Here is a 26,192-nt window from a genome sequence, read left to right as displayed (position 1 = left end):
TTGGTGAAGGAAGTGTCCAGAAGACTAATCCCAGGGAGCTCCTACCCTCCATGCGTCTGTTTTTGGCATAGTGATGTATTTAGATTTTTTTTTTCTCGAAGAGATCACCTAAAGAAGTTTTCAACTGTAATTAAAAAATAACATGCTTTAAAAACAAAAAAGATAAGACTACATTTTTATAATACTCAGCACAGGGGCTGCTGATTAGAATAAGAAGCATCCGCCAATTTTTCCTCAGAGTGGAAATGAGACTGGCTCAGATATTTTGAGGGTGAATGAATGATACAATATTGATATTTATCAATATCTTGATAAATAGGTGTTAAAGTTTGTGCTTTGAGTTAAACTTGTTGCAGTTTAAAGGAAAATAAGTATGGAGCTCCTTTTTACTCCATACTTATTGTCATGTGGGGTTTTTCCTAAGTATTCTTGGCCTACAAGTATGTTTACCATCATTACATCATTATATTCATCTTTATACAGCGAGACCCTTACAACAAGTATAAACATTTTTCAGAACTCTGCCTTGACTTTTTAGAATACACAGAGGAGGGGCTGGAGTTGTAGCTCAGTGGTAGAGCACTTGCCTAGCATGTGGGAGGCACTGGGTTCAATTCTGAGCACTGCATAGAAATAAGTAAAATAAAGGTCCATCAACAACTAAAAATATTTTTTAAAAATAGAATTAGCAGAGGATAATAATCTTGTGAATTACTCTTCTTTTTTGATTTTGAAGCTGCCCCCTGAAAATAGTAGCATCATCTATAAAGCTTTTGGATAAATAAATACTGTAGGTTATGTCAGACCTGTAATAATACAGAAGGTAAATAAAATGTCACATTGAGTTCAATGTCTGTGAGCATTACCTACAAGGACACCTGGTGTGTGCACTTTTCAGAGAAGATTGCATCTACTCAATTGAAATGTGGACTCTCGTGACAGCCTTGACCATATTGGAGATGACCCACTTCTGAAATACATTCAGTTGTTACCTTTTCATTTTTAAAGGACAAGCAAAATGTGAGATTGATCAGTGAAACTCCACCAGCTCTAAGCACAAGGCAGTTCCTTCACATTTATTTATTATAGATTTTAAGTGCTTACCCATTACAGGATCCCTTTTGCTGGGCATTATGTCTCCAAATGCAAGGAATGAAAAGCTTGCCTCTCTGCAGAGACTCACCATGTAGTGGAGGAGGCAGTAAACAGGTTCTCATAATTACCAGGGAAGGGGCTGCGCTGAGGTAAGCTCTTGGCAGTCTGAGGGAAGCTTCTCTAAGGAAAGCCTGCAAGCCTGCAAGCCTGAGTAGCAATTAAGGTGGTCGAGTAGGGCAGCCAGCACAGGAGCTGCTGATTAGCATAAGCAGCATCCTCCAATCCTTCCTCAGAGGGGAGATGAGACTGGCTCAGAGTGGTGGGTGAGTGGGAGGCCAAGAGGGAAATAGGCAAAGACCAAAAGAAGGAACAAATGCCAAATGCCTTGCAGGTGCCTTATCCCTGGGTGCTATACCCATGAGGTTGGACTTTATTCTGTGCGCACGTTAACGGATTTTATGCAGGTAAGCAGGTTGGCTCTGGAAAGCTCATTCTGCATTAAGAATGCAATAGAAGAAATGATTGTACTCCTTCATGTAACATGTTAGAGACCTCACCCTCTTTTTGTCATCTCCCTCAGAGTACTTTACCCAGTTTTCCAAGACTCTAGGGTTCTCGAAGCATTAATTGGGACAGGATCAGAAGGGAAAGGCATACCCCAATTCTGTTTCTGGCACTCTCAACTTATAGGACTTACAGTGGTTTTTTAGAAGCATTCACAGAGATTGTCGTGGAGGCCATGTAGCCATGTGGGATGAGTTCTTCACTTTTAAAGAAACAAAACAGGTTGGTGAACTGTACTTTCCAAAAAAAGGAAAACAGACATCAAACACAGGACTTTTTTTTTTTTTTTTTCCTGGAGTCTGCATTCTACCAAAGCATCCTGTAGTGTGCTGCTTGCTCCATAGTGGGAAAGAGTGGTAGGGTTTCAATGAGAGTCCCTTCTCTTAGGATGATGGTTTGTACAAGTTATTTGTGATTTTGCAAGCTGTTCCAGCATTCTTGGAGGCAGTTCCTTGGAATAAAAATCATCTCACTGTTTTGAGATCATGGGCTCTAGGAACTTTTGGCAGTTTGAAAGTGTCTTCCCTCCTCCAGGAAAACAAACAAACAAACAAACAAACAAAAACTAATGGTCAAGAGCAAATCAAGGGGAGGCTTGGGGACTTTTACATCTAAATAGCAAACTTTCTAGAGTATGATGTTTTGATTTTTTTTTTTCTAGTAAGCCCCTAAAATAAGTTACACTGATGAGATCAAAAAGCAGTATAGTAGGAAAAAAGACCAAGAATTCAAACATCTAGAATTTTTTTCTCTTATACCATTAACAACTACTCCTTTCTAGTAAATAAAAAGGGACACATCAGTTTACTTATTTTTGCATTAATTTTCTTATTTTAAAACATAAAATTAGATCATCTCTAAAACAGAATGCTCCTTAGTTTTAAAATCCTGCAACTCTATGACACATAGAAACAAATTCAGGTCTGGGATTGTGGCTCAGAGGTAGAGTGCTTGCCTAGCAAGTGTGAGGCATTGGGTTCAATCCTCAGCACCACATGAAAATAAATAAATAAAATAAAGGCATTGCGTTCATCTACAAGTAAAAGTATATTTTAAAAAAAGAACATAAATTCATTAAAGAGATAAAATTATTGTACAGATAGCTGTGTGGTTTTATAGTTGTCCAGGCCAGCACAGTATACATTTATTTATGCTTCTTAATCAGGGGGACCACCTGCTCTTTATGCTTCCTGACCCTTTACTGTAAGATGTATTTGGTGAAAATTTATCAAATAACAAAATTACTTTGTATCCCATATACCTTCAGGTGATAGAGAAAAGAGACAAAAGAAAAATTTGAAGTAGTAAAATATCATTATTTTAAGAATAATGTGAAAATTTGATAAAACCAAATCTAGCTTTAGCTTATATTTATTAAGTCATACATTCGAATTTTTTCTTAGCCACTTCAAAATGAAGTGCAAGTCCTTTTTGTGTCTATTCATCAATTTATTTGTTTTGCAGAACTGGGAATCAAAACCAGGGGCACTTTACCACTGAGCTGTATCCCAGCCCTGATCAATCGATCGATCTGTCTGTCTATCTATCTATCTGTCTATCTATCTATCTATCTATCTATCTATCATTTTGGGACAAGTCTCACTAAGTTCTATCTATCTATCTATCTATCATTTTGGGACAAGTCTCACTAAGTTGCCCAGACTGGCCCTAAGCAACTCAGCGAGACCCTGACTGTAAAAAAAAATATAAAAAGGGGCTGAGGATGTGGCTCAGTGGTTAAGTCCCCCTCAGTTCAATTCCTGGTGTGGTGGAGCAGCAGGGGGGATACATTTGCTTTCCTGTAGGAGATTTCCTTGATAATGAAAACAAACTTCTCTCTCTCTTTCTCTCTCCATATATATAAAGATCTGGACCAGAGAGTCAGATTTACCAGGTTATACTCAAAATTGGGTAGCAGATTGCACGATCCAAAGTACCAGCCTCTCTAAGGGTTAAAGCACGAATAGGAGTCTCACCATGGTCTGTGCTGCTTGCCAAATTGTGCTGCATTCTTTATTCAGGCCTAGTCTGGAGAAAGCCAAGTCGTAACTGGCTTGAATTTAAAGGTTGAAGCTCCAGTTTACTCTCAGAATGTGAGAATCAATGTGGCTCACTTTTGTTTTTGTTTTATTTAGTCTTCTTATTTCTTATCTGTGTTCACCGTTTTCTATAGCAATCAGAAAACATTCAGATTATTTGCACACAGAGGAGACAGGCAGAGATGAGACTGCTTACGTACACTTGGACTCCTTTGCCTCCTTTCTTTTCTCGTAAGTCATATCAGGCAGCCGTTGGGGCCTGACTTTTCTATCCAGAACATAAATGCTGAATTGAGTTAGGAAGGACTTAAAGCTGCCAAAATGCCTAAGTGACACAGGCGTTTCCTGCAACATTCCTGGGTTGTGGCTTTGACCTGAAAATCAGTCTTGAGCTTTTTATATAGCCGAACATACCTGTAAGTTTTATAAATGCATGCACTTTTAAAACCTAACTAAAATATTATAGTTTTCTAAACAGCCAACCAAGGAGCCCCTGGGCATGGTGGCACACATCTGTAATCCCCGCTTAATGGATAAATGAGGCATGAGATCACAGATTTGAGGTTCACCTGGGCAACAACATAGCAAGACCCTGTCTCAAAATAAAACTTAAGACAGCCGAGGCTACAGCTTAGTGGTAGAGTGCTTGTCCAGCATGTGTAAGACCCTGGGTTTAATCCCTAGTACCCCCCACCACGCGCACACAGAAAGAAAAGAAAACAAGGAATATCCTGGAGAGGGAGTGTCTTTTTAGTACTGTGGAGGGGGGGGGGGGAAGAAAAGATGAAGTTCCCTGATATCATGCATCTGCTTCTGCCTTATTTGTGCCTCCTTAGATCACATGACTTCTTTGAAAAGTCCTTATTTCTCATAACATGCGTCCTCACAGTCACTGATATTTCACGTGTTTTTCTTGTGACCAATAAGAATATATTAGTCATGGAAGGTAAAAAGGCCTTCAGAGAAGTGTGATTATTAATGTGTACAGTCCTTAAAATGTAGTTGAGAAGACATTGGACACAGCAAACAGTACGAATACAATAGCTAAAGTACGGGTTCCAGACTGGAATAAGAGCACAAACCCTCCATGTGGATTCAAAGGATCCCTGTCCTGGCACTGCCAGTCAGCGTCTGGGTGACTCTGCAGGCACCAGCTGCTCGGTGATAACATGAAAATCTGTTTTCCTCCCGTCTTTCTCACCAAGTCTCTGGGAGGGTTCAGTAATTTTTAGAATACCGAGTGCATAAGAAACCCTCGATAATTGCTTGTTGTTAATGATGAAGTACAGAGATATTTCTCAAGGCAGTCTTAGAGGATGTATTGTAGCTTGATTTTTGTATAGAAACGAAAGACAAATGGATTAGTAAAGCAATGATAGATTGACAATGAAAGGGAAAAGGACTGAAATTTTAAAGTCGTGCATGAGAAAAAGAGAAGAAAACCATTTAACCAGAACAGCACACAATTCAGGGGACAAATGGGACATTAAAGACATTTGTGGCTTGTTCTCATGGCACTTTCCACATTCTCCATGATTTCCCTACATTACATATGTGAATTCTGTGTTGTCTGTAAACTCACTTGGTATCTTGAAATGTGATTCATTAAATAAAACTTGAAAGTACCTAGGTACCATCATGCACTCCTCTCACATGACAGGGCCATTAGTAGCTCTGATGGTTTCTTCTTTTCTTTTCAGTTTGAAGATCTTTCTCCTTGTTGGAGAAGACCATTGCAAGATAGGCATTGAGTGTCTTTTTTATTTTTTTTTTAATCTATTAACATTACTTTCTCTTCCTTTACAAATAGTAGGCTTGTTCCTGCCTTGTTTTTCTTCCCCTAAGCGTAAGTTTTAAAAGAGGCTCCAGATGATTTCTCATAGACCTCTGATAATTTTCAATCACAGCCATCAGGCCAGTGTTCATCCAAGCTTAGGTAACGTTCTCACTGACCTCTATTAGTTACCATTTTGTGCTTCCCATTTTAAAAGTTGATACATTGGCCCAGCATGGTGGCGCACACCTGTAATCCCAGCGGCTTGGGATGCTGAGACAGGAGGATTGCCAAGTTCAAAGCCAGCCTCAGCAACTTAGTGAGACCCTTTCTCAAACAAACAAACCAAAAAAAGGGCTGGGGATGTGGCTTAGGGAGTAACCACCCCTGGATTCAACCCCCCAGTTCCAAAATAAAAGTTTGACATATTGGCAGATCTTCAGCATTTTAAGACCAAATACAGATGGACTCTCAAAATACAGCCCTGAGATTTTACTTCTAAGGATCCAAGAAAGGATGCCATTGCTAGTGCTGTTGGAGGTGAAAAGTGGCATGGTTTGGAGGAGAAAGGACAGTTGGGCGTGACTTGACAGGCAGCTGATATATGGACTAAAGAAAATGTGGGAAACCACAGTTAGATAGACACAGCAGTCATTCGACCTTGATTATTTAACCACACACACAGATAGGACTCCAAGAGTGCTAAGTTGAGGAATGGCACAGTGACCACTGGGAGATAACCACAGCAAAGGAAATCAGGAGGAGGCTGAGAAACTGAGGAAAATGGGTTTTTTTGGAAGAGGAGGAGTGAGGACAGCTAGTGGGTAGACACCAGCAAACCAAAAATAATTCTAAAGTTACTTTGTAATTATTCAATATCACATCATCCATGTCAACTGAGACATTCAAGGACGTGTAGCACCCAGAGCCATATCCACATACTCCAAGTAATGTCAGCTTACATACAAGTGTGTGATGAGCACGTCTCTGCTTTTCTCTAGTTGAGTTGCCCAGCTTGTGACTTTGCAGTCTGGGGTGCTAGAAGATCTCCGGCTGAACTGGAGAGTTGACAGGTGTTCAAACTCCACTCTGTTTCCTAAGGCTCTCTTGTTTTTCTTCTCCTAAAGCATAGGTTTTAAACGAGGCTCCTGGTTATTTTTCATATACCTCTGATAACTCTCTGTATCTTTAAAAGGGACAGAGGTGAAGGCAGTTGTGGTCACAGTACAAGAACACCTCCCTAGGAGGTGGCAGGCTGGCAGGAGCCTGCTGTGACCTGAGCAGGTCACTTAACCTCTTTGGTTCTCCAGGGAAATCACATTTTTTCCTAAACTTACCTTCTGCCTCTTGCTCTTTTTGAAGGGCAGCGTGCTGTTGGGAGTTTAAAGAGCAGACATCTTTTAGAAAAAATGTCTTATCATTTTGTAGGCCCTGGATAACATGAGGGGTTAGGGAGTATATCTTGCCCAAAATACGATTACTCACATTTTAAACTACACCTGCCTCATTTCTGAATAAACTCAATGTGTTAATTATTTAACTTAGAAAATGGGTAAAGAACTGTCATTTTAGCCTGAATCTTTTGAGATACTGGGATTGAACCCCGGACCTTATATGCATGCCAGGCAAGAGCTCTACCACTGAGCTACATTCCCAGCCATCGCCTGAATCATATCTTAAGAAAGTTTTTGATTTCAATAGATGAGGTGCTACATATCAGCCTCTGACCAGCAAATTCTAACTTACCATCTGGTAGATGTCACCTCAACTTTGTAAATTCTAAGAATAAATGAAATTTGGTACCACTGAGAACAGGGTAACTTAAATTACTGATCCCATGATTTTGCGACTCTGGCATCCAGACTTCTAATGGGGAAAGGTGTGAAACCAACAGCTGTGAACAGGGTACTTTTCACAAGGTTTTTTGGCAATTCTTATAGGTGAAAATGACAGGAAAATGATGGCAACTGCATTTCTGCTTTCCAGTACATTGTGCTGAAGCTGGACAATCACCAGTGCCAGAATATAAACATCTCCTCCTTGGAAGATGAAGTCACTGGGCAGTTACTATGTATCCAAGGGACACAGACCAATGTTGGTCTTAGGTTAGCAAATATTGTAGTGGCCACCTGCTTCTGTACAAGGTCCTAGTCAGGAGGTGCAGGAATAGTCAGATTTGGGTTTTAAACCTTCTGTACCAAATGAAAAAAGTAGTATCGTAGGGAAGCAGGCCTTCATACTTTCTCATGAACACCAAACTTCATACATCTCACTGAGGGATTTCGTCATGTTTTATTGGATCCCGTTTTCTAAGTCATGTTAGAAGAAAAACTAACAGGGCATGTGTTTTTCCTCACTTCCCTTAAATAGCGATAACCAACCCGGCTGGTTTCCCACTAAAATACTGCCACCCCTTATAACCCTTGACTCCTTACCTTGTCGCATGGGCCTTCCTCCTTCCCCTTGTGCTGAGCATGAATGATGTGTAGCAAGGTTGGAATATTTTCCACAAACAATTTATGCCTTGGAGATACAACATTTCTGCATAGGGCTCTGCTGCCTTTTTTTTTTTTTTAACAGAACCCTTTTTTCCAGTTTAAAAATAACATTATATTAAGAGAGTCTTCTTTCTACCAATTAGGTCAAAGTCCTAAAATTTTAAGACCCAAACCCCATGGTTTAGAGCGAACTGATTCACAAACCATAGGTGACTTTGCTACAAGAAGAAAGGGTATGTACTTTAGCACCGCATGCTCTCTGGGGCGCTGGGAATTTTATTATTTCATGTTTTGTGTTTTGTTTTTTTTTCTTAAAAAAGCAAACAAAAGAGGATCCTTAAATACTACTGCTGTTGCAAATAAAGCTTCCCAAAGCATGTTATTTCTAAAGTGAATGCTTTTCATAATGTACTGATTCTACTTAGCCATTAACAGCAGCATGTTAGATATTAGATAATATGTGATATTCAGTCTTGTCTTATTCTTTTAATGTTTTACGCAATGAAACATTGTTTTCTTTAAGCTTGTGAACTGCTTGTGATTCCCAGTTATCTTATACACACACACACACACACACACACACACACAAATTTTATTTCCAGGTATTTAATTATGCCGTTACTTAGATAAATTACTATTAGCCTTTGGGTGTCAAAAGAATAAAACACTAAAAATTATAAAATACATTCAGTCAGCTTAATTCTGTACATGTCTAAAGTAGACACGCAAAACTGTTTTAACTCAATTTTAGTAAATCAACCTGCATTATATTTGAGTTAACAAAAATACCTATGGGCCCCAGGGAGTCTATATAGTCTTTTGAAATGACTACCTATTTTGTAGTTTGATGGTAACTGTAACCAAATTGATTAAAATTTCACATACATCAATAAAGACTAAGGAAACATGGCAAAGTGAATGTTTTTCTTGAAAGTAGCAAGATGAAACATGATTGAGATATTTATTCAATGCATCTGAGCAGTTTTCTATAATATAATTAATATTTAAAAATGGTATTTTCATTTTTCTGCTTACTCTGTACCTTTCTGAAAAAACATTTCAGTCTTGACTTTAAGGAATAGGCCAAAAACTCTGGTACAAATTAGTTCTAATAACTGTTTACTGCAATAATGAGGTAAATAAGTAAAGGCCTCTAATAAATAAAGCATTACTTAATTTTACTTAATTTGGTAAAGGATTCATTGGTTAAATTAAGCTAAAAGTTTGGAGTGATTGTTTAAAATAATTATGGCCTTAAAGCAGAATTTGAGTCCAAAGATATAATTTACTCTGTTTTGTTTCCAGATGGTATGTGAATTGATTTAAATGATTTGATAATTAATCCTTTTGGTTTTAGCAAAATTTTGTTCTGGATTTTTACTAAATTTTTGGTTTTAATACTCCCTATGCATCATTTTACCTGCTTAGTTGTGTAACTGATGCTTCCGTATTGAAGAATAGTAACATTTTTATGTAGATGATTACATTTCTATATTGAGGATGAAATTAGTAAAAGAATGAGTGAATGAAATAATGAAAAGTATAAATCAAGCAACTATAAAGGAATTGGGTCACATTACTTTTTCTTGTAAACATTTAGATTACACTCACAAAACATTAAATTAAGAAGCAACATGCATGATGGAGCTTAAAACAATCATGAAACATATTTTTTCTAAGCATTGAGCTGTGTCACATCATGTAATATCCATGAACTGTGTTTCATGTGTGAAGCTAGCTGGTCTCGGGTATATTCTATTATATAAAAATTGAGATGCAGAGGATCTTGTTTGCTTCCCAAAGTTCTATACACCCAATTCTTCCCTTCTCCCTTTCTTTTCAGCCAAGCCTGCACCTTTAGAAATAAAACCTTTGCCAGAATGGGAAGAATTTCAAGCTCCAGTTAGATCTCCCATCACGAGGAGTTTTGCTCGAGAGTAAGTACTTTATAAATACATAGTGTAAGGGCTGGGGTTGTGGCTCAGTAGTAAAGCACTTGCCCTAGCATGTGTGAGGCACTGGATTCAATCCTCAGCACCACATTAAAAACAACTAAGTAAAATAAAGGCATTGTGCCCATCTACAACTAAAAAATATATATTAAAAAAACACATTGTATAACATACTATCTAGAATTTTCATTATTAAGAAATTTATCTAGATTTTTGAGGACTCTGTATCAAAACTATTTTCATTAAGATACCAAGATGTCATTTGCCTTTTCCATTCTTTGTGTGCAGTGGAACTTTCCAGATCATGTGAGTTCTCATGATATGTCATGATATCATTGTGACAATTAATGTGCATTTGTGTACTCTTGTATTTTAAAAATATTTCTATTTTCATTTCTGATATGATAAATATCAGTAGAATAATTCATATTAAGTTGAGGTTCTTAATATTTTTAAGAGTATCAAGGATTCATGGGACCAAAAATATCTGAGAACTACTGATCTGGAAAATATAGTAGTTTCTTAGGGGATTACTTAATTGAGATTTATTTACATATACATATGGGGAAAAGAGAATAATTTTACAAACTTAGGAACGTGCATTTGTGTTATATGTATACCTAGAGGAAGTTTTTTTAGAAAATAGGAATTCTTAAATCTTTTTATATTGATATGAAAGTTTTTACTTCTCTACACATCACTAGTAATAACTTATCTTTTGTTTGTATTACACAATATAATTTGACGTCCAAATCTCCTTTTATAATACATCTATGTTAGTTGCATTTTAATGTATATAATAAATTCTGTTGTAATTAATGTGTACAATCAATGTAAATGAATATTTCAGAAGGCATGCACACCTTCATTTTTATTTGGGGGAGTGATTTCAGAAGTTTTCATCAAGGTTTACATATATGATGATAATTTCTGTGATTAGCTCCTCTAGGTTTCCCTTGTCCCCACGACCGGATTCAGTGCACAGCACAACGTCAAGCAGTGACTCACATGACAGCGAGGAGAATTATGTGCCCATGAACCCCAACCTGTCCAGCGAAGATCCAGTATGTAAACTCTTTGCCTGATCCTCTCCTTTCCTAAGCGGTGTTTTGCTCTAATTTTCCTTCAGTCTATAAACTTTACCCTCATGTCTCTTTCTTCCAGTACTTAAGGGAACACAACCAAAGACAACTTGGATAAAATCTAAAACCAGTAAAGAGTCAAAATTTAATATAACTGTAAATCATTGAAAAACAAAAGTTTCTGATAAATCAGCTTTCTATTACTATAACAAATACTTTTTAAACTAATGAACTTATAAAGAGAAAAAGTTCATTTGAGGTCACAGCTTTAGAGGTTGCAGTCCAGGATTAGTTGGCTCTGTTTCTTTGGCCTTTTGTAGTACATCTTGGCAAGAGTAAGTGGCAGAGCCAAACACTCACCTCATGGCCAGAAAACAAGAGAGAACAAGAAGGGAGACCAGGATCTCAATCCCTTCAAAGGCATACCCACGAAGACCTCAAGAAATATAGTAGTTTCTTAGGGGGTTACTTAGTTGAGTTTTATTTAAATACAAATAAATCATAAGAATCATTTTACAAACTTAGGAACATGTATCTGTATTATATGTATACATAGAGGAAGGTTTTCTTTAAAAAAATAGGAATTCTAAAATTTTTTAATATTTATATGAAAGTCTTGTACTTCTCTATGCATCACTAAGCCCTCTAAGCTCTGCCTCCTCAAAATTCCACCACATTCCAGTAGGACTACAATCAGGACCAAGCCTTTAACGTATGGGCTTTTGGGGGTGCATTTCCTGATCCATCTATAGCGGTTTTCTAGAAGTACTTCATTTAAGATGTGCTCAGTTTTTGATACTCTTCAGAAAAATATACTGGAAGTATTCGATAACGTCTTTTTCCAGGCCCAAGCAATGACATTCTTGTGGTGAGAAGGTCTTATACGGGAGATTCTTGATAATCTTTCGAGAATATACCCTTGGGCTTAAAGATTAAAGAAGACCTGTTATAAACATAATATTTTTAAGGTTGGCTGTATTGCCACAAGGCATGAGAACTTTATCATAGCAGCAAATGTTTTGTTTCTCAGAAATCTAAAAAAATACTTCAGATGTTTCAGAATAAAAACCAATTTTAATTTTTAAAAATAATTCTCTTTTGCTTATTCTCTTATTGTATCTTATTATATAGAGTATCTACTAGACCTATTTAGTATCTACTAACCTGTTTAACAGTGACTTAAGAAAGAAGTTTCTTTCTTCCTCATGCAAAAATCCAGAGAGTCAGTTGAGAGCTCTAGAATCTTTTGGGATCCTGGCCTCTTTAGCTCTGCAAGGTAGTGCCCTCTGCATGTAGCTCACATGTTTATGGAGTAAGGTCATGTTCCAGCCAGCAGATTGACGCACAGACTGCAGGGTAGGATGGGGGGCAAAGGGAGCAGGAGCAAAGGGTTCAATCCAGCAGCTCATAAAAAAGGTTCCTGAAAATGGCCACAGACAAACCAGAAATCAGAACTATGGCCATTTTCAGACACAGAAGGGTCTGGGAAATAGCCTTTTTTCAAAGGGACATTGGACTCACATAAAAGTTCCATCATGGAGCTGTGCATGGTGGCACACACCTGTAATCCCAGCGGCTTGGGAGGCTGAGATAGGAAGATCGTGAGTTCAAAGCCAGCCTCAGCAACAATGAGGCACTAAGCAACTCAGCGAGACTCTGTCTCTAAATAAAATACAAATAGGGCTGGGGATGTGGCTCAGTGGTCAAGTACCCCTGAGTTCAATCCCTGGTACCAAAAAAAAAAAACAAGAGGCCCCATCATGGGAGAAGGGAGAGCAGTTGAAGAACAACAGGATAAGCAAATATTGAATATCTAATTTTTGAGTCACATTTTGGAGGTCTTATTTTCTTTCTTTGTTGTAAGTAAGCTCAGTTCAGTCAATGAATTTGTCTTTCATTCTGCATAGACTTTAAGCGAATAAGGTCCCTCAGACACGTATAATAGCAATCATAATGAAATGATATGGAAAGCTCGATTTGGTGCTATACTGGTTAACTTTAAAAATTAACAAATTTATGAAATATTCAAAAATAATTTATAATATTTAAGTCAACATTGAATTTGACTGTAACTAATTAGACCAATAATGATTTTAGAGATTACTCAAGGCAGAAAATTTTTTACTGACTCTTAGTTTTTGGATTCAATTTTTTTTTTTTACTTGTTGAGTAGTTGTTCTATCTTTTTTTATTAATTTAATTTGTTTCCTCACTATAGTGAATAGACTCAAGTGAGAGAATCAGTAATACTTCATCAGAGTAGATACTGTCACCAACTTTCATCTTTAGGTAGTTGAACCAATTTTTTTTTCTAATAATTAGAGTATTTTCTGAGCTAGATGAGATTTTATACTTTTGCTCAAAATAGTAAGTAACCATAAAAATCTTAGGAAGACAATGTAAAAGTCTGAAAGTAGAATTTGTCATAGGTGAAGGTAAAAGACCAGAAAAAAGACCATTATAGTCAGAAGTCAAAGGAAGTAAAAATATATATTTTTGTACCTATGACATTAAACTAGAAAACCACATTTATTTGCCAGGAGGGATGTCTAAATAATCACTGATGGATTGCTGAAGAACTTTGGTCATAAGTGTTAGAAATGACCAAAAATGACCCAGGTGGAAGTATCTGTCTACCATGTGCAGTAGAAAAGTCAACTGAGCCATGAGCGCCACCTACAAGGCCTCCTTGTAGTACATGTAACTCTTCCTTAGAAAATTATGTGATCGTTGTAACAATATTGGAAAGTTAGTGTACTCACGAAACACCATGGAAGTTCACTGGATCTAATGCATGCTGATGAAGTCAGTAATAAACTAACCTTAAAGTTCTCAGTTGAGACAGGATCAGACCATTTCTGGTTTATTCATACAATGAAGACCAAATTCTTGAAATGGACATTTTACAGCTCATTTCCTAGGAGATTATGTCTGTCACAGGCAGTGAAACAGTGAATTGGTGATGCTGTCCACTAATTTGTATGAAGATCAATGTCAAACATTTGAACCCTTAATTTAATACCTGAAATTTAAGTGATGGTACACTATTACTAAAGACATAAATTGTTAGATAATCACAACATACATATCCTAAATGATGTTTTTTGAAGAATTTTAGAAAAATCTAGCATTACTGTTTTGTTATTTAATTTACAGAACACGATAATTCCCACAGTTTTCACAGTTCCTCAAAAAACTATTTTGGAAACACAATGGGTGAAAGGCTAGAACACGGAGGAAGACTGTTCCCTGTTGAAACCGGATCAAGAACAAATAGACTTCCTCATCGACACACAGATTTTAACAATACTTAAACATTTCCAGTTTTAGTAGTCACTAGACATAAAACTTAACTAGCAGTTCTGAGAAGTTCTCTTTGGGGACAACTTATTAGGGTTAAATGAGCAGGTCATATGAATTTATGGATTCCCTTTATATCTTTATAACACTGTGAACATTTCTAGGCGTTTCCAGGCAGGGAAACATGGGATGTGGGTTGTTATCCATCACCTTTGAACATGGAATATTGCTTACCCTCCCAGCTGATTGGTTGTGAGAGTAAAATACGGCCTTATGCAGGGGGAAAAAATGACACTGATTTCAGCTTCTTCATGAATTAGTAAAATGGGGGGTACTGTCTTTAGCAATTCAGCTTGAGCAAAATTTTCTTATATTTTTCAACCCTACATGTTAATTTCAATATTTTATTTGCAGTTGTTGAGAAATTTGATTTAAAATTATTTTTCTTTAAATAGGGATATTGCATTCACCTGTGCAGTTGCTTGCTTCACTCTTACACCCCACCACATGAAATCCAGGCCATGTGGGGCCCCTCATCAGGCTGTGGGCCCTGGCACAGAGTGTGTCACTTCAGAGAAAGGAGCACCTTTTTCTAATTTATAAAAGGATATTTACTGCCTGTCAGCAGCCCCACTACCACATGAGGGAATAAACTGAGTATTTTTCTAGCAAATGTTCTTTCTTTTAAACACAACTCTCTCTACTTTAACTGTGGGTCATGGGAGATAGGGGTGAAACAGCAACTCAAAGAGTCAACGGAACCAGATTCATGCACAAGTCCCTAATGAGCATGCGGCCTTCCTTGTGAGGCAGCATTTCTAGATGGGGGAACAGCGGTGTGCATGGTGGCAAGTCATGTTGGCACACACTTAGGATACAAAAGAGAGTGAACGTAGGGACATAAGGGCATTTCGCCCTCCTCCTATTTAGCATTGGTTCGAGTTCCTGCTAACCTGATCCATTTTTATTTTTCTCAAGCCTCTAGCTTTTTGGTTCTTGTTTATTGCTATCCTCTATCTTCCTATTTTCTTTATTTTACTTTAGAGAGTAGTCCTATTGTACACTTCCTTTTAGAAAGGAAGAGATCAAACTAAGAAAAGACAGGAAATTAATTGGTTAAAAGAAGTCCAGATGATTAAATAAAATAGACTTTGGAATCATTATCTATAACCTTGAGATAATATATTTAACTCAAAACTAATGTTTTTGCGTGAAAGCCTTTAAATTAACCATAGAAGCTTTCTTTTAAATTTAATTTGAAAGCAGTGGGTATAAGGAGCCTCTGCTATAAAAATGTAATTGAGTACAATATAATTTTAATAATGTTGAGATTGAACTTTTATGGCCAAGCTGTGATTTGATTTCCCCAGTCTAAGTTTAACCAAATTTAACTTCTGAAACTACTTTTGGCTTCCTCTAAGTTTTAATATATTTAAAATATTATTTATTTTCATTCAATCCTAAGAGTTTATTTAATTTTCTAAGCAGACATTTTTTCTAGCCCTGTTCTTTTGAAAAGCAAGTACAAGGTGAATGGTATGTATCAGTGGTGGTGGCTCACATGTGTATTCCTAGCTACTCAGGAGGCTGAGGCAGGAGGATCTCTTGAGCCCAGGAGTTTTAAGGCCCCCAACTCAAATGAACAAGGATGAATGGTGTGTTTCATGAATGTTTGACGGCTGGTGTTGTTGTGGTTCACTTTCAGAATCTTTTTGGCAGTAATAGCCTTGATGGAGGAAGCAGTCCTATGATCAAGCCCAAAGGAGACAAGCAGGTGGAGTACCTTGATCTAGATTTAGATTCTGGGAAGTCCACACCACCGCGGAAGGTGAGTGAAACCTCATTCCACAAATGTAGTTAGCGTGCACTTTCAACCAGCATTGTCTCCTTGGGGAAACCTTTATTATGTTTAATTTAAATTTAATGAAGTCTATTACTTAATGCACTTTTGAAAACTGCAACAAAATGGTGGAGTCTGAGTCGGGCACAATGGCACACGCCTGAAATCCAGAGACCCGGGAGGCTGGATCAGGAGGATCACAAGTTTAAGACTAGCTCAGAAACTTAGAGAGACCTTGTCTCAAAGAATAAAAGGGGCGGGGAAATGTGGCTCAGTGGTGGAGCACCCCCTGGGTTCAATCCCTAGTATTCCGCCCCCCCCTCAAAAAAAAAAGAAAGAAAAAATTATGGAGACTGATAAAGTAACTTTCTTCTTTCTGATGGTATGGCGGTTAGACATTTTCTGTTTTTATCACTGAGATGATTGCTTAACAGATTCTTAAGGTAAACAATATCTTCATTCTTTTTTAGAAAGTTATCTCAAATTATGTGTTCTTTCTGTCCAAAATTTCAATTTTTTTCTTTTGTTAAGCCCACGATTAGTAGTATTAGTAGGAATCCATTTTGTAAACAGCATTGACTTACGTCTTCCTACCTGCTTACCAACTTCTTTGTCTATCACTCTTTTTGTATCTTAGACTCTCCTTCTTGTAATTATTTTTCTTCCTTCTGAAATGTAGTTTTTAGAAGTTTCTTTAGTGGAGCTCTGTGGGTGGTAAATCTTTTCCACTTTTTGTTTGTTTGTTTTATGTGATGTCTTGATTTTGCTTTATCTTGGAAAACAAGACAGGTTCAGCAGACAGCTCTTGACTGACAGTAACTTTTTCACCACGTAGAAGACACTGTTCCCCCTTCACCTTGCTTCTGTCCCTTGTATTGGAAAGTATGTTGTTGTCCGATGGCCGTTCCTATGCAGGTCACCTATCCTTTCTGTCTGGCTGATTTTAAGCTCTTTCCTCTGTATGTGCCATTTTGCAGTTTCCCAACAATGTCTAGACATGAATTGCTTTTTATTTGTCCTGCTTAGTAGAAGTTGTGCTACTATTTCAATTTCTGGGTTTGCAATTTTTTCTCAACTCTGGAAAAATGTCAGTCATTCTTTTTACTGTTTATTCTCTCCTCTGACATTTCTGATTAGACATGTTAGGATGTCTGTATTTTCTAGATCTCTTACCATTCTTTTATAATTTCTGCTTGTCATCTCTCTGTGCTTAATCTCTCTGTGCTTAAAGATCTTTCTTTACATCTTTCACCAAGTTCACTAATTCTCTATTCAATTATTTTATATTTCATTTCTAAAGTACAGTTTGCTGATTTTAACAACTTCGGATTTCTTATTTGTTTTATTCCTTTTATATTTATGCTTTAGTTCCTTTAAACATTTTATACATATATGTTTTATGCTGTCAATGCAGTAACTTTGATAGTCTGAAGTCCTTGGAGATTTAAATTTGTGTTTATTGTTTCTGCTTTTTTTTTTTTTTTTTTTTTTTTTTTTGGTACTAGGGATTAAACCCAGGGGCACTTAACCACTGATCATCCCCAGCCCTTTTTTTATTTTATTTAGAGACAGGGCAACACTGAGTTGCTTAGGGCCTTGTTAAGTTGCTGAGGCTGACTTTGAACTCTCAATCCTCTTGCCTCAGCCTCCTGAGCTGCTGGGATTACAGGCATGCGCAACTGCGCCCAGCTGCTAACTCATTCTTTTTGGCTTGTGTGTTTGTACATTATCTAATTGCAAATCCTGAGGACCTAAATTTCCTCCAGAAAAGATTTGTATTACCTTTTGCTAGGAAGCAGGAGCTACTACTACCATAGTTCATTCCCCTCGGGGACCACAGCTTAACAGGATAGCCTTAGGTTCAGCATGACCTCCTTCCCCCAGCCTCCTGGTGGCTCTGCTAGATTGACATCCATCCTGAAGACAAGGTTTCTTTCCATGCCTTAACCTCTCCCTCCATTTTTCTTATAATTAGCTATTTTCTTTCTAGTGAGCCCAGCAATGCATTAATAATCACATTTAAGTTATCTAGTGTCAGGCTGGATTTGGAGAGTCAAAGAGCATCAGCCCATGTAATTGATTGTTCTTGAACTGTTGCTTTGCAAAAATCAACAATGAAGCAAAACAAACAAAAAACCCACACATTTCTTAGCTCTGAAAGTAAACACTGGATTTCAAAAAAAAAAAAAAGTCAAGTTAAAGGGAGAATCAATCTGCATATGTTAAGATGAACTATAATACGGCAAAGTACATTTTACTGCCATGTATAACTAAAGAGAACAAATTAAAAATTTTTAAAAAAATGAACTAGGTATTTTCTGTCCGTTTCCTATGAATAACATCTCTGATGGGGGTGTTAGTGTGAATTCTTCTATAATTTTAAATTAAAGAGAAAATTTAAAATTATAGAAGCATTGTTAAACTGAGGTAGTTAATGGTATTTCTTTGTGAGCCAATAGAATTTCAAGAATATCCATAGTGCATGTATGTCCGTTTTAAGACTGAATTTCACTCAGTCCCACTTTACTTTTTTAATGTACAATTTTTGTTTTTTCTTTGCATTTTAGCAAAAGAGCAGTGGCTCAGGAAGCAGTGTGGCGGATGAGAGAGTGGATTATGTCGTGGTTGACCAGCAGAAGACCCTGGCTCTGAAGAGTACCCGAGAGGCCTGGACGGATGGAAGACAGTCCACGGAATCAGAAACACCAACCAAGGGTGTGAAGTGAACATATCACCTTGAACAAAAGAGAACCAAATGTAGAGAGAAATCCTGTTTGAAGAGGACGCTAACTAGATCCTCAAGTGAACAGAGTTGAAGTCAAGGGACTTGTCACACATAATCAAGCAGTTGGGATTGGAAATGGTGCTTTGTGGTATCTGAACAATTTGTAACATGTAAATAATGTGGAAAAATAGTCGCATTTAGCTCCCAGAGAAACATTGGTCCCGTAGTTAACACATTTGTAGTATTACTGTATTTATGTACTTTTTCATTTAAAACGTTGGTTTGGGTCTTCTCGATGAACCTTAGTGGAATTCCTTTGGGAGTTCCTGGTTTTTTTTTCCTCACACTACTCTCTATAACAATACTAAGTTAACTAAACTACTTTTAGATCTGGAAATTGCTGTTGAAACTACAATCTAACAACGTGAAAATGAGAAGTAGGATCCCAAATTAGCTTTCTACCTGACATCACAGGTGGTAACCATTAGCTTGAACTACCAAGTCCTCCACTGCCTTTCAGTATGCTGAGGATAGTGTATATATTGGTGTCAGGACCTAGTTCTCCGGTTCATGTACATTTAGTTTTTAATGGAGGGACTTTGTTGTATTTTGTTAATGACAGTGTTTTTGGTTGAGTGAAGATTCTGCCGGGTGGGATCTTGCACCTTTGAAAGACTGAATATAAATTACACTATCAAGTAACCCTGAAAATCATTGACAGCGTGCAGTGATGACATGCTCTTACGCTTGTTAACATGTATTGAGCATTACTTGCAAAAGGTAGATAATATAACTAATCAGGTACGTACCGGGCACTGAAGTGCTAATACACTGATCAGGTTTAGACAATGAGCTTTAGTTGTGTTGTTCTTCATCCTAATATTGGTTTCCAGTGTGGAGTTAAGGAAACAGTTGACATTCACTGTTAGTAATAGCAACATACTGTGATTCTTAATTAGACAGTAATTGAGATTTATTACTCTTAAGAATGAAATTCTATCTTTTGACACCATAGTGCCCTTTCTATGATTTTATTTTACTTAATATTCTTCTTGGCCTTATATTTAAATTCCTATGCAATTAATGTTTTATATCTTCATTTTTTTAAAAAATAGATGTTATATTAGTGATTCTCATGTAGTACCTGTTGTTTTTCCAGTAAAAGAATTTAGGATTTTGTACTGTGATTTTCTTCACTGCCCCTGTTCGTGAAATATCAGAGCCTTGCTGTAATGTGAAGTCTTCTACCCACGGACCCCTTCCAACACCACCAGAGGAATGGCATAATTCTGTCTCACCTATAACATGGTCCTGTGTCACAGATGTCAAGACCACAAACTGTTGTGAGACTACAGTTATATTCATCTTTCTTGGCTTTGCAACACACTTTAGAAAACAGATATAGTTGTTTGGGGTTCTTTTTTATTACCTAAGTCACAGACAGTCTCTTATGTATTGATTTCAGACTTACAGCTTTTGGGGGGGGGCATTGAAATGGGGTGCCCACCACTGAGGCACAACCCACTCCATTCAGACCTCTCACTGTTGCCTGAGTACACAGATGTGCCCTGATTTCTGGCCCTTTGGCCCTAGTACTGTGCCTGATCCATGTGCTGGGTTAACTTCCCAGTCCACAAACTATGTGCTAATTACAAGATGAATTATAGACTAGTAATATGTGATGCTTTTAAATGTTTGCTTTATTTTAAACAAAAACTAAAACCCAGAACTGAATTTTGAGGTGGATTTTTAAATAAAAAAAGATCTGTTTGATTTTGGTGTGCAAGCTGTTTTATAATAAAACCACAAAATAAAAATCTAAAATCATTGAAATATGCCTAAACTGTCAAAACACACAATACAGTTGATGTGTAAAGGTACACCATTGACATTTTACCTGGAGGAGGAACGTATTTTGAAGTTTAAAACCCAAAACAAATATATGATTAATTCAGAAATAAAAATATTTCCTTAAAGCTGCCTATATGGAGGGTCTAAAGCCATTATGAATGTTTTCAGTGTAGTTTCTCAGCTTTTTTACAAGTTACTCACTTTTTGTAGATCTGCAACACTCTGTTTTTTAGAATACTTACCATTATGCTGAAGAATGGAGAGTCTGGGGGATGTAGCTCAATGGTAGATCATGTACTCATTAGCATTTGTGAGGCCCTGGTTCAATCTACAGCACCAAAAAAATAAAAGAGAATTGAAATGTTATTATAAAGGTAGTTTGCTTTAAAAAACTAAATCACATTAAATTCTGTATTAACAAATTAAATTAAAAGATGGTTTCTTTATAGAACATTGTTTTTCAAACATTTTTCAGGACTAGAATATTTTTAAATTTTTAATGTATTATTTCAATACATATAGCCCTCCAAGGTCGATTTTATCTGTATAAATGTTTTTCAAGTTTCTGCTTATGTTAACTTGTTAGTTCATTACTATAAAAAACAAGATTTCTGAATAACACAAATGTGGAGTTATGGTGGAGGAAATCTTAGCGGTTTGAGTGCTATCAATAAAACACGAATATAAGTGCTTATAATAACAGTCCAAACACACATCTCTGGAGGAGTCTTTAATTAGAGATAGCTGAAATAATCTTCCAAAGACTATATAAAGATATAAATTATCTTGGTAGTAGAAGTTAACACATAAGCAGTCTCCAGTGTGGTAAAATAAGGTATGTGTTAGGATGTGTGGTTTTAGTAAGTTTTTAAATATGCACTTAAACTAAATTGAATGATATCCTTTTAACTCACCTGTAAATCACCTCCAAGAAGCTAGATTTCAGGGAGGCATGGGATGAAAACCACTCATTACCCATGTAATGTTAGAGATCAGAAATCTTTCCCCCAGATTTGATGTTTCATATCTTGTATTCCTTATTTGAAAAAATTTTTAAGTTTTTTAAAATTTTATTTATTGATTGATACTGAGGATTGAACCTGGAGGTGCTTTACCACCAGACCACATCCTCAGACATTTTTATTTTTATTTTGAGACAGAGACTAAGTTTCTAAGTTGCTGGGATTATAGGTATGTGCCACCATACCCAAGACAAAATTGTAAGATCTTATATAGGTTTGAATGCCAAAACACAGTTCTGCTTTCAAAAGTCAAAACTCATACTTTAAAAATTGAAGCTATTTAACCCACAGCAGGTATCACTCAAGCTATATAAGATGTTTTAATCTACACTCTAGTTTATACATTTTTTACTGTGAGCATTTTAGAGAATTCCATAAAGGAACTATGGGTGTGTTTAATCAGATACTAAGTTTAATTTGATATAGAAATGCTGTTGTACATTAAGGTCATAATTTCTTCTGGAGTTTTTATATTAATTAATGGGGTTCACAATCTTCCTGTTCACAAGTGTATTTAAACTGGAAATTGAATATCAGGGTTGGTTTTTCTTTTTCTACTACTGGAGAGTTGTCTGCTTTCCCCCTACAGAGAAAACAATACTTTTTAAATATTTTGTTAAAATGTTAACTACTATATGCTTGTTTACTGTGCCATAGATTCTGATTGTAATTCTCTGTTTTCTCAAAAACTCTTAATGCCTCCTTCCTTTGGTCCACTCCAAGTGTGAATGACTGCAAAATTTTTGAGGCTTTACAGTGAGGTGCCCCTGTCTGTGGATCATTCTGGTAGGTCTCGCCCTCTGCTGTGGAGTAGTCAGGTCAGTGACAGGGTTGTATACGTGGCCAAATCATCTGGATTTACAGAGCAAGAAAGAGACATATATCCCAGGATAACAGTTACTTACAGTCACACTTGATGTTATGCGTAAATTTTTATGTGATTTTAAATACTGAACCATGAAATGAAATGCCACAATGTAAATGAGTATCGATGGCATCATGGCCTTGAAAACCAATGTCATATTATTGAGATAATTGTTTTCAGTCTTTCTAAATATGTTTATGTACTATTATGATTTGAAATAATTTAGTCTGTCTTCCCTTCCCATAGATTTATTTTTGTTTAGGTTCAGTATAATCTCTTGAGTTTCTATAAACTAATTCACCAGGGGATTAACATAGTTTCTACTTCCTTTACCTAAGGAAGACAAAGTTCTGACCGTTATGCATGAGTTCTGGAACCTAAGTTGATTATTGATGTCTTCCCACATTTCAGCAGCAAAATCTTATGTATAAATTTACTTCTCCCCTTTTGCACATCTTCTTTTGTAAAGATCCAATTGTAGATATTTTATGCTACCCAAATAAAAACTTTCAAACAGTTTGGTTTCAGGACCTTTAAGTAGATGATTTGGATACTGAGATTGTGAACTAAGGACATATACATGTGTATTTGCAAATATTTTAATAAGGATGGATTCCAACCCTTCCATAGAGGTTCCTGGATCAGAACCTCATTTCTGCTATTAATTGAACTTATTAGACCCATGTCTTTAGGGTCACACATTTTCTGCACAGAGATTTCACTAAGTCATGCTAAAATATGACCTGCTCTAAATAGGAAACTCTTCTAAGACACATTAATATGCCATTATCCCTTCCTCCAGCCAGTGCCGATAGCATTTTATAGAGTAAAAGACCAAATAAATAAGGGTCTATATGCAGCCTTAACCATGAGAAGCTGCATCTTATACATAAAATATGATTTGCGCAGTGATAATGTTTATTTCTATGAGAGTCTCCAAACATCCCTAGCACTTCATAAAATCCCAGGAATTGGGACAAGTCAGTCCTTGGGTCTGCTCAGCCCAGCATTTTGCAGCTTTAAATCACTTTGGGGGAAGTGAGGTGGTCTTCTTTGAGGTCATCCTTGCTTTATCTGTTTTTCTGTCATCTTATACATAAGTGAAACATCTGGGCATTTGCATGTAACTTCTTTGTGAAAAAAAAAAAAGCTATATCCTCTGATAGAGAAATGCTTTTTGAATTTCAGTTTTGTACAGAATAACTTGGCAACTCTGTGAATATTGTAATACTTTTAAAAGCTAGGTCAGCAGATGGAGACATTTGATTATTTTGTGATTGGTTACAGTCCCTGCTTTAGTATTACATTAATTTTTTCCCCCAGTACTGGAGATTGAACCCCAGGCACTGTACCATGGACCTACATCCTCAGTGCCTGTTTCTTATTTTGAAACAGGGTCTTGACAAGTTGCTAAGGCTAACCCAGAACGTGGGATCCTTCTACCTTCATCTCCCAAATAGCTGGCATTATGGGTGTGTGCCACTGCACCCAGCTACATAAAATTTTTTAAGAAAATAAACAATTGCCTATAGAAAATGAAGTTTCTAAGATGTATTTCTGCACTTTACTAGACAGAATGGTATTACTCCTAGTTATTTTCGGTGATTCACTCTTAGATCAGCATGTCTCCTCCTAATTTTTTTTTATCCATGTAGTGCCCAGAACATCTGGAATACTCTCTATATATGACATATATAGTATGGAAATTTTTAAAATCAGATATCCCCCAAAAGTTTACTTTGTCAAATATGGATAGTGGTGGTTAATTTTCTGCCAACCAGCTAAGCTATAGCATCCATGTGTGGTCAAAAACTGAGATGTTCCTGTGAAGGTGTTTGTAGATGTGATTCATGTTTATAATCAATTGATTTTAAGTAAAGCCTAACATGGGTGTGCCTCATCTAGTCAGTTGAAGGCTTTCAGAGCAGAATCAGGAGCTTCCCAAAGAAGGAGTTCTGCCTTAAGACCGAACATTAGAATGGGAGATGTTAACTCATTGTTAGAGCACTTGCCTAGCATGTGCAAGGCCCTGGGATCCAAACCAAACAACAAAAAAACTACCACATTAATTTTGCCTGAGTTTCTAGTCTCCGACCTACTCTGTAAATTTCAGACTTGCCAGACCTAATTATCTTCAAGTCTTCCTTAACATGAAACTCATCTGCCTATCTCTTCTTCTCCCTTTCTCTTTCATCTTTCTTTCCTTTCTTCCCTCCCTCCCTCTTCTTCTCTCTCTTCCTCTTTCTCTCTCTCTCTCCATATAAAATAGATATGTATTTGTTTAATATGTGAAATAATAACAATTGATACAGAACAGCAAATACATGATTCTGTTTTCAACAATGAACTACATATGACAACTTATGAATTAAACTGAGTGCTTCTTAATACCCAGCAATGATTTTAAAGTTTAATTTGAAATATATTGGCAGTCTTTGCTCCAAAATATTTTTCTCTTCTATAATACTCGATGAATTAATTTCCAAAGTCATATACTGACAGCCATGTTTCCACTCTGGCCTTAATTTACTGTCTTCTAGGAATTGTTAAATTGTCATCTCCAGTGAGGAAAACCAGAATGATAAGAATGCAAAGATGATTGGGTTCTGGCTGAGTAGGGTCAAGGATTCAGTTAGGACAAAAGTTAATTGGAAGCACTGGATTGTAGTTGTCACAAGCCATAACCCTAATGCATATATATTTAGTTATCTCTAACTTAAATTTCCTTTCTGTACATAAAACAACACCCTACATACCTCTAAAACTATTTTTAATCAACTTTGCAAAAACATTGAGCCTGAAAGTTGTTTATTCCAATCCTCAAAGGAGTAATTTTTGTCTTTCTTTCTCTCTCTCTCTCTCTCTCTCTCTCTCTCTTTTTTTTTTTTTTTTTTTTTTTGTGGTTGGGGGGTGGTTTTGGTGATTGAACTCTGCACCATATGCATACTAGGCAATCATTCCACCACTGATCTGCATCTCTATTCCTCTTTTTTAAAAAGGACAGGATCATGGTACATTGCCCAGGCTGGCCTCAAACTTGCAATCTTCCTGCCTTAGCCTCCTAAATAGCTGGGATTACAGGTATGCACCACCATGCCCAGCTACATAAAATTTTTGAGTAAGATAAATGCTCAACTATGGAAAATTAAGTTTATGAGATATATTTCTATGTTTCTTTATAGAGGATATTATTACTCATGGTCATTTTTGGTGATTAACTCCTAGATTCCAAATAAGAAAATAACTTTTGTCCAATTTTTTTTTTCCGACGGGATAGTGGACAATTAAAAATCCCAATCATTTTGCTAAAGTACTGGTACCTGTGTGGCACAGGCCAGGTGCTGTGGAAAACACAAGAAATCTAAATCACATTTGTATTTACAAATTAATACGTGTAAAATGACAGATACGGGACAGTAAGTAAACAATTGTTTCCAACACTGAAGTTACCAAAGGAAAGACAGTCAAAATGTAATAAGACATGTTTCATGATATGAAACTGAGCTAAATGTTGGATGATTTAAGATGCAAAGAAGGCTTGCTGTTTGTCTAATTGTTAGTTGTTTTGTGAGAAGACAGAAGTAA

General features: G+C 36.6%; 1 protein-coding gene across 7 annotated transcripts in view; it reads left to right on the top strand.

Moving 5' to 3' along the window:
• Gab1 (GRB2 associated binding protein 1) overlaps window positions 1–23,123 on the top strand; it is a 117,030-nt gene extending 93,907 nt beyond the window's left edge. For 5 of the 7 annotated variants that reach the window (XM_040293262.2, XM_005327558.5, XM_040293264.2 and 2 more), the window contains 5 exons: window positions 8,114–8,203; window positions 9,814–9,907; window positions 10,863–10,986; window positions 16,010–16,132; window positions 18,712–23,123. In XM_040293262.2, coding sequence (XP_040149196.2) covers window positions 8,114–8,203; window positions 9,814–9,907; window positions 10,863–10,986; window positions 16,010–16,132; window positions 18,712–18,870 — 590 coding nt within the window. In that variant the 3' untranslated portion in view covers window positions 18,871–23,123. The remainder of the gene's footprint in view (window positions 1–8,113; window positions 8,204–9,813; window positions 9,908–10,862; window positions 10,987–16,009; window positions 16,133–18,711) is intronic. The other 2 variants (XM_040293263.2, XM_005327559.5) reach the window with 1 other exon arrangement.
• The last annotated feature ends 3,069 nt before the right edge of the window (window positions 23,124–26,192 follow it).

The sequence above is a fragment of the Ictidomys tridecemlineatus genome, chromosome 9, assembly GCF_052094955.1.
Source record: "Ictidomys tridecemlineatus isolate mIctTri1 chromosome 9, mIctTri1.hap1, whole genome shotgun sequence".
NCBI lineage: Eukaryota > Metazoa > Chordata > Mammalia > Rodentia > Sciuridae > Ictidomys > Ictidomys tridecemlineatus.
Note: the sequence above shows the minus strand (reverse complement) of the source record. Positions and strands in the feature narration are given on the sequence as shown.